The sequence below is a fragment of the Coturnix japonica genome, chromosome 1, assembly GCF_001577835.2.
Source record: "Coturnix japonica isolate 7356 chromosome 1, Coturnix japonica 2.1, whole genome shotgun sequence".
Classification (NCBI taxonomy): domain Eukaryota; kingdom Metazoa; phylum Chordata; class Aves; order Galliformes; family Phasianidae; genus Coturnix; species Coturnix japonica.
In genome coordinates, this window is record NC_029516.1 from 98,794,108 (window position 1) to 98,803,162 (window position 9,055).

The 9,055-nt window shown below is 46.8% G+C and overlaps 1 protein-coding gene across 1 annotated transcript; it reads right to left on the bottom strand.

Moving 5' to 3' along the window:
- Positions 1–7,288: 7,288 nt before the first annotated feature.
- On the bottom strand, positions 7,289–8,874 carry LOC107323914 (fibulin-2-like). Its single transcript, XM_015883437.2, has 2 exons — positions 8,722–8,874; positions 7,289–8,290 (listed from the first exon to the last, which is right to left on the bottom strand). The coding sequence occupies exon 2, from the start codon at positions 8,285–8,287 to the stop codon at positions 7,808–7,810; it is 480 nt and encodes a 159-aa protein (XP_015738923.1). The 5' UTR covers positions 8,288–8,290; positions 8,722–8,874; the 3' UTR covers positions 7,289–7,807.
- Between the last annotated feature and the right edge of the window lie 181 nt (positions 8,875–9,055).

Below are 9,055 nucleotides of genomic sequence, written 5' to 3' on the forward strand. Positions count from 1 at the left end.
TCCCCTGTCTCCAATTTGCAGGCAACAGAAGAGCTCGCTTGGTTTTGTTTTTTTCAAATCACTGCTATTCTTCTGCAATTGTGATTATTGAAACTCTTAATACTTTCCAATGTAATATAGATCATTAATGCAAAACAAGAGGTTTTAGACCACTTGTCCCAAGACTTTTGTGATAAGCAAAACAGATTTCATAATCGCAGAATGGCCTGGGTTGAAAAGGACCACAATGATCATCCAGTTTCAACCCCCCTGCTATGTGCAGGGTTGCCAACCACCAGACCAGGCTGCCCAGAGCCACATCCAGCCTGGCCTTGGATGCCTGCAGGGATGGGGCATCCACAGCCTCCTTGGGCAACCTGTTCCAGTGCGTCACCACCCTCTGTGTGAAAAACATCCTCCTAATATCTAACCTAAACCTCCCCTGTCTGAGTTTAAAACCATTCCCCCTTGTCCTGTCACTGTCCACCCTTGTAAACAGTCATAACCCCTCCTGTTTAAACATTCCCTTTGAGTACTGGAAGGTCACAATGAGGTCTCCCTGGAGCCTTCTCTTTTGCAAGCTAAACAAGCCCAGTTCCCCCAACCTTTCCTCATAGGAGAGCTGCTCCAGCCCTCTGATCATCTTAGTAGCCCTCCTCTAGACCTGTTCCAAGAGCTCCACATCCTTTCTGTACTGGGGGCCCCAGACCTGGCACATTACTGCAGATGGGGCCTCACAAGAGCTGAGTAGAGGGGGACAATCACCTCCCTCTCCATGCTGGCCACCCCTTTGTTAATGCAGCTCAGAGCGTAGTTGGCCTTCCAGGCTGCAAGCACACACTGCTGGATCATGTTCAGCTTCTCGTCCACCAGGGCCTGCAGGTTCTTCTCTGCAGGGCTGCTCTCAAGGAGTTCTTCCCTCAGTCTGTATAAACACCTGGGGCTGCCCAGGCCCAGGTGCAACACCTTGCACTTGGCCTTGTTGAACATCATTAGGTTCTCATGGGCCCACTTCTCCAGCTGTCTGGGTCCCTCTGTATTTCCCATTACTTTTCAACTTTAGAAGCTCTGCATTTGGGAAATGAATTTAAATTGATCAGTATATGTATTTCAAACGGCTGTTCCAAAAATAAAAATAATTGTCGTACTGGAAAACATTCAGCATTAATAGGCATGGCTTTGGCTCTGCAGAGACTTTCCTCAGTCTGGTTATTGGGTCATATTGGAGTCCTGCTCACCTCAGGGAAACTCCATAAGGGCTGCATTTGCCTGTGTAAGAATTTCTTCCCTCTAACGGTCCCTGATATTGATTAGGAACCTATTAGAGAACCTTCCAACCCTTTGTTGCATGACAAAGTTTTCTCCCAATGGAAACCAGTACACAGGTGAAGGGGTTGGAAGGGAAGGACTTTATGTGGACCTGATGTGTGCCACATGTTGTTTCACATCAGAGTGTGTCCAGAAGGCAGACCTGCTGTGAAGGGCTAGAGGTCCCGTTTCCTATGCTGTGAAAGTAGTTTCGGGTTTATGGACCTTCTTCTGGTGCAGAGACCTTATGTGCGAATCATGAATCGATTTGTTTCTCTAATCATGTGGAAAATGAATTAGAAGGCAGTTCAGCTTCCTGACTTTATGAACTTGACAGCACAAAAGGGTGCAAAAGTCTTTCCAAGAGATGATAGTTTCTTAAAACTGTTGGACTTGTAGCAGTTAACAAGGAAATAAAACAGTGTATTTTGAAGAACAGAAACACATGCATTTAACTGTAATTAAAGTTGGTTTAAGATTTATTTTCTGAAGCAGAGTTGTCTGGGGGGAGTGGGGGGAAATAATGAATAAGCATTTGTCTATGCAAGACATGAATGTCAAAAACGTGTTGTGTGACTCTTCCATTTTCAGGTGCTATATTGTTGTCTTCTGGCTCCTGTTAACTTTGATTTATCTTTTAAGCCTGTCAGCCTTATCTTCAGTTTGTTTCTGAGGGTTGAATACACACACAAAAAGAAAAGAAGTAGCTCTGGAATCCTGTTGGAAATGTAACTAAGTTTCATTCTCTCATGAAAATCTTGCATGTTGAACAATTAAGTGAAATGTTCTGGTTTCCTAGGAATAAATTCAAGCTGTCGCTGCCTCCCAAGGACAGAGTGTATCCGTGACAATGCAAGCTGAACTGTAGTATGCAAATAACAAAGCAATCGACCTTGTGTTGAGTACCCTCAGCTCTTTGCTTGGCACAGCTGGAGGAGAGCAGTTGGCTTGGCCAGACTCACCCCCGGTCTGGATTCCACACATGCCTTTCTTGGCTTTGCTGAGCTCTTTCAAATAGGTTCTGGATTGTTTAAGCCCTAAAGTAACTTGTCGGTCCAGTGTAATGCGTAGTGAATTTGGCACTGACGCGCTCTTAAAGAGATTGCCCAAATCATGTTATTTGTTCATTCTTGTCACATGGAAATATAAAATGGTTTCTTTGTTTATTTGTATTCTGTGACTTGGTTATTTAGGACCTGCTGAGTGATCATAGCGGTTTTTGCCAGGGAAAAGGAACGTGCAAGAAAATGGCGGAATGCTTGTTAACCTTGTTATCAACCTTGTCAACTACTACAAGCACGTATACATTGCGTTAATTGAATCATGCGTTTCAGATCATGACAGAAATGGCCCGTAAAGCTGCCAGTGAGTTAGCAGCATTCAGTCTATGCAGCTGACAGTCTTTAAAACGTGGGCCCGTGACTTTTTTTTCCTCCCCTTCCTTGTTAAGCAATTTTTTGAAGCAACCCATCCATCAGAGAATAGTTTGCAAAGTCATGGACGACTTGTTTTTGGTCTGCTGCTCTCTGTGAAATGAAAAAGCACATATTTAAAGCAAAGCGCTCACGTTACTTCAGCAGTGTTGTTTGGCTGAAAGACGCATTGGTTTGGGGCCGGGTTTGTTTTTGGAGCAATCTTGAGCTAAGTTTCAAACTTGTTAACCATTTTCAGGGCAGGGATGGATGGTTTGGGCTTCTGTTTGTTTGGGTTTTCTTGTTTATGCAAATGAACGGTGTGGGAGTTTTTATTACGCTTTTGTAACGCAGGAGCAGCTTTGACGAAAGGAAGAAATAGCAGATAAACAGTCCATAACGTGTGTGACTTTGGGGTTTATTTTTGTTGTTGTTTCAAAATTGTTGATTAAAAATGGCATGGACATCAAACTTCCAATAATGGTTCCAAGCATATATGGTAATGATTTATTGGGGAAGAACTCATTGGCACGAGACCCACGTGCTGACTGGTGTAGCAGGGTAAACTGTAGTGCATTTCTGAAATTACGGTCTTCCGCTAGGTCAGGAATCAGGAGGTGAGCAGCCTACATATGATGCAATAGCAACTCGTTAGTATGGAACACAGACTCAGCTGTGCCCTGCTTGCTGACACATCCCTTCATGTGGCAGCTGGATGGAGGTCACTGCAGTTGTGGGCACCTTCAGAGGTTCCTGGGCTTCTCACAGGCCATGTCGAAATGGCTCAGGTGATCATCAACCTTATGATTGCCTCTATGACAGGTGTCCTTCTACTCAAAAGAACATGCACTTCTAAGCATAACTGACTGTTTTCCAAGTAAGTGGTCTTTTTACAGCTATCTACTCACTCTAGAACGTGTTCCCAAGCTGTTTTGGACCATATTTTGTTTTTAAAGTGTTAATGTGTGATTAACTGAACAGTACATGCTCTTGACACAGATGTATTATCATAGAATCATAGAATTGCTTGGGTTGGGAAAGACCTTAAAGATATCAGAACTGTTCTTTGGTATTAAAAGAATGCCTGTATGTATTGGTGTCAGAGTTGGAAAGAGTTTCAACTCAGCTCCTCCTGGGGACTGACTGTTTCCTTATAGAGACCAAAACAAAACCATACAAACTCTGAAGCAGATTCTTTCACCTAAATTCTGGCCCAAATATCACGTTCCTAGTCTGGTTGGTCTCAAAGGCCCCTGGAAGATGAATCCTCTTCTTTGAGAAGGTGTTGAAGGGATTGGAAACTTAATCACAAGTAAGTGATTAGCCTGTGTGCTGTTGTGGGGCAGCTGTTTATAAGGTGCTAATCCTTATCATCCAGCGTCGGGTTGTTTCTAAACACCCTTCTGCAGAAAAACAGCAACTTCAGAGTGCTCAAGGTACACAGCATCAAGTGTATTTAAACATATATCTATGTATACCTGCATTTTAAAACCAGGGTTTTAACAAACCACCATTCCCATGCCCTTCTACAATGTCAGTGTGATCTTCGTACATCAGGCTTGGTTTGTCTTCCCAGTGCAACTAAGATGTGGTCTGAAGCTTATGGAAGTAACTGGGGAAAAACTCTTCTGGATATTTATCTTTTCTGTTGCTCTCTCAGCTCTCACATTAGCAGCAGCACCACAGGGCAGAAGATTTGGCCTGCAGCCCTATTCATGGCCAGCATTCCCAGCATATTTTTTGCTAATTTATCATTAAACCCAGTGCACACGATCAGTGTAAATGTCATAATAAAATTTAATCCAGAGACAATTTTCATTAAAATCCAACTTTATTATTTTTTAAGATTAGATTTGCAGTAGTAGTAAAAATTATATGGATTGTATTGAAGAAATCAGTGATTTGCTTACTTGCTGTTTTTCCTGTGCCTCCCACTCCCCTTCAGTCTCTCATTGGGAGCTACCACATGCAGAGACTGTGCAACATTTTAATGTCCATCAAGTCACCTTTGTTAATACAGTTCTGACTTTATAAGCTTGTTTCATCATTAAGATTTGGATCACTCTTTCAGTGGGGACCTAATTACAGGTGTGATTCCACAAGCAGCATCCTCCAGTACTGTGCAGGTGCTGATCTTTCACAGAGGACACAGAGGAGTACGTGCGTTCCCATGGGTAAGATCCAAATTAATGCCAGAAAGAAAAGCAAGAGAGTATTTCTGTTATTGGTGTCTCAGTGTATTTTTGTCTGTGATTTATATATATATGTATGTATGTATATATATGTATATATATATATGTATATACATGCATGTAGGTCATTCTGAAAGCAATGCCCCCTATTTATTTCTCTGAAATCCACCCCTTTCCGATCCCAAAAGACTGCGCATTGCTTTGTCTTCAATGGGGAATTCACATGTCACCACTCCATGGACTGCCATTTTGACTCTGGCTCATAGTGGTGACACCACATCTCATCACTGGTAATGATGTGATCCAGGAAAGTTGGGGCCTCACGAGGGCAGAGCAGAGGGAGACAATCCTCTCCCTTTCCCTGCTGGCCACCCCTCTGCTGGTGCAGCCCAGGGTGCCTGATAAGGTGAAGGAAGGACTTGGGCAAGTACTTCAGCTTCTTGGCATCAGGTTGTGCCATGAAAATGCTCAAAGGGATGGAGCACCTCTACTACAAAGACAGGCTGAGGGAGCAAGGCTTGTTCAGCCTGGAAAAGAGAGGGTTCTGGGAACATCTCCTCATGGTCTTTCAGGCATGAATACTTCCCTGGTATCTTATGTGGCAGGCAACGTGCAGGCATGCTAAAAAGGTGTAGGCCCAAAATGCATTGCTATGTGAATCACCATCATGTGGTGAAGGAAAGCCCCACTGGTTCCACAAATAGTGGCAGTAATGAGCTTTTATGAAGTCAAAGGATGCTGATAACACAAACAAAGCCCACAGACTTGATTTCATTATAAGCAAAATCGATTCTTTTCAAGGGCTGCAATCTTTGGGGCTCATTTTGCCACAGCTGTCTGAAGATGGTGGCTCTTTGTTCCCTCGCTGACCCCAGTGTTTGCACAGGGAGCATTCACACACAAACAGCATTACTCAGCCTGTCATTGGCCTCTCCTTTGGAAAGGTTATCGGTTACACAGGAGGGGCAGATAAGGTGCCAGGTGAAGGATAAGAAAAGCTCAGCAGGCCAGCACCCTCCCCAGAGAGTGCATAGTGCTCATGGCTCTAAACAATTTGCTCTGCACTGCTCTGGAGGAGGGCTTGAAGCAAGGGGAATCTCTTCACTGTGCCCATATCTCTCCTGTTGCAGGAGCCCAACATAGGAGAGACACAGACATATCAGAGAGTCCAGCAAAAGCTACTAAGGTGATAGAGGAACTGGAGCACCCTTCCTGTGAAGAGAGGCTGAGAGAACTGCAGCTGCTCGGACTGGTGATGATGAAGCTTAGTCAGGGGGTCTCATCAGGGCCTATAAATACATGAAGAGAGTGTGCAAAGGGAACAGCGCCAGGCTTCTTTGAGGGGTGCCCAGATCCACAACAGGAGGTCACAGGCACAAACTGGAGCACAGGGGGCTTCCTTTGAGCACCAGGCAACTCTGCTGTGCTGTGCCCTGGCGCATGCTGCACAGAGGCCAGATGTTTCCAGAGAGCTTTTCTCATCTCTTTGTAGGAGCCTACATGCCTTTCTGTTTTTACCCTTCAGTGTTAGTTGCTGGCAGGGTCTGATCTTACGCCTTGAACAGAATCATTTCTGTCACCCTTCCCATGGCCTAGCTGTAGTAAAATTGTCAGGGGAAGAGGCACGTACAGACCACTGCATGATTCATGCTAAGAGTGTTTCAGCACTTCTGAGCATTACCTTCTACCTTCTCTCACAACACCTACCTCAGAAAACCACTGGGAAGCGAGAGCTGTTATTTTCTAACTTTGTTCGTCGTGACACATTTCTCAACTTTGAGCAGCAAGGCAAGCAGCACAAAAATTGCTGACAGCTGTCTCATCTCACCCAGCCCTTGGTTTTGCTGTGGTCTTGAGCAGTATGAGCAGTGGGAACCTTGCAGTGCCTGTCTGCTGCTGCAGCTGCCAACCACCACCCAGGGAATGGCACCCAGAGAGAGCTGGGGATAAAGGCATCCCCTCCCTCTCTGCTCCCTTGTTCCCCCCATCTCCACAGCTGAGCAGCAGGGAAAATAGTTATTCTTAAAAGTAAATGGGGTTGTTTCCTCCTCCAACATTCAGGTTGGATATTAGGAGAAGATTCTTCTCAGACATAGTGGTGAGGCATTGAACAAGCTGCCCGGTGAGGTGGTGGAGTCACCATCCTTAGGAGAGTTCAAGAGCCGTGTGGATGTGGCACTGAGGGACATGGGCAGTGGGATGGTGGGGGTGGGCTGATGGTTGGACAAGGTGATCTTATGAGTCTTTTCCAACCTTAATGATTCTATGAACTTTTCTTCAACCCTCTGCTTGAGTGCCCAGCAGTAGAGAGGACAACAAGAGGCACACTGCGTGCTTCAGGCCTACCTGAGGCACAAGTGACTAATGTACATTTACCAGGAAAGCTTTCACACGTTCATTGGTAACACTGATTTTATTCAACCCCATGAAGGAACACAGCCAACATTTGTTAACGCATCAGCCTGATGGAGCTGTGCTTGATTACAGTATCCCTGCATATACATATATAACGATGTAAATCTATACAAACGCACACTTCAGAGGATTCAGAGCACACATTCTACAGTCTCCAGCAGTGGGAAGGGGAGAGCTTGTCTCCAATCTGTTGACTTACTCAAGTCACACTTATCCACACATTATATAAACATAGACGCGCACAAAAGCACAATCATCTCACAAATAAATAAATAACTGCGGTCTGGTTCATTGCAATGCCATCAGCAACCAACACAACCTCTCTGCCCACCACCAGGCAATAAATCTTGCCAGCAAGAAGATGCTTAGATGCAACAGCACAGGATCTCCCCACATGATGGGACAGTTTGAAGGCCTCGAATGCATTCCAGTGAATAGGCCTGGAGGAGCAGAAGGCCTCCCGCTCCTGCAAGCCTCCAGTCCCACTGCCCTTGGAGCAGCTCATGCCTTACCCCCATCACTGCACTGCAGTTGGCCGCCCTGGGGAGGGCAGGTGCAGAGCTGGCCACCTCGGGACACCTCGGAGCCAGCGAGCACCGCCACCTCCTCCTCATCGTAGCAGACACAGCTGGGACAGCCATCAGCCACTGGGCTGCCCACAGCCTGGCAGGAAGCAGGCACGGGGTCACAGCGCGAGCTGCAGGTGATGTCCCCACTGGGCTGGCAAGTGCACAGCTTGCGGGCGAAGTCGATGTAGAAGGAGCTGCCGGTGGGGACACGTCCATCACTGAAGCCTTGCATCTCACAGTCATCCTGCAGGTAGGGTGGGCAGGCACAGGCTGGTGCACACGATGGGCAGCAGCCCTCAGGTCCTGGCTCGGGGCAGGCCGGGCAGGCACTGGGGTCACAGGTGGGTTTTGGGGCTGCAGCACAAAGCAGCAGGCAGAACAGACACAGGCGGACTGTGCTGGTGGAATCCATGCTCTGGGGAGAAAAGGGGATGGGTGTGGAAATGGGCACATCAAGCCCTTGATAATTCTCATCCTATGACTCTGGTTGCCCCAAGTGCCTCCTCTGACTGCAGTGACATCCTTGCTCCTGTGCCCTGTTTTACACAGCTTTCTCCTGCAAATATGCAACTGCTCGTCCTTTGTTAGTGGCCCTGTGTGGAGCCAGGAGGTGGGCTCAGTGATCCTTGCGGGCCCCTAACAACTCCGAGATATTCTGTGATCCTATGTCTTTTGATTCTACTGGACCCCATTTGCTCAACAGAACCCACACCAGCCAACCCAAAACACCACGTTCCCCATTTCCCAGCTGCATAGGTAACAGCCTCCCACTCACCCCAGTGCCACTGTCCCCAAACCCCTGCTGGTCTGGAAGGCCCCCCTGCCCCCTGCCCCACTCCCTGATACCTGCAGTATGGCCGGACAAGGTGGCTGCTGGAGTGCTGAGGTGCTGCAGGACCCCAAGAAATGCCCTTGTGGCTGACGGCACACTGGCCCTCTATTTATGTGACTGTGGTGTGAGACGGGATGAGGGAGGCGGGGAAGCCTCTGCAGCACAGAAGGTGCTGGGCAGGGCTGGAGAGATGTTTATCTTGCTGACATCTTAGTAGGATGAGCAAATGAGCTTGTTGGAGAGGTGCTCCCACCTAGCAGAGTAATGGAGTGAAGAGCAGGGGTGTATGAAATTTATTGCATGGAGTTTAATAGTAACAAGTCCCATATTCTGCATCTGGGATGGGAC

Bases quoted from the DNA above. Each gene is read 5' to 3' on its own strand.
- LOC107323914 (XM_015883437.2), bottom strand. From the start codon at position 8,287: ATGGATTCCACCAGCACAGTCCGCCTGTGTCTGTTCTGCCTGCTGCTT.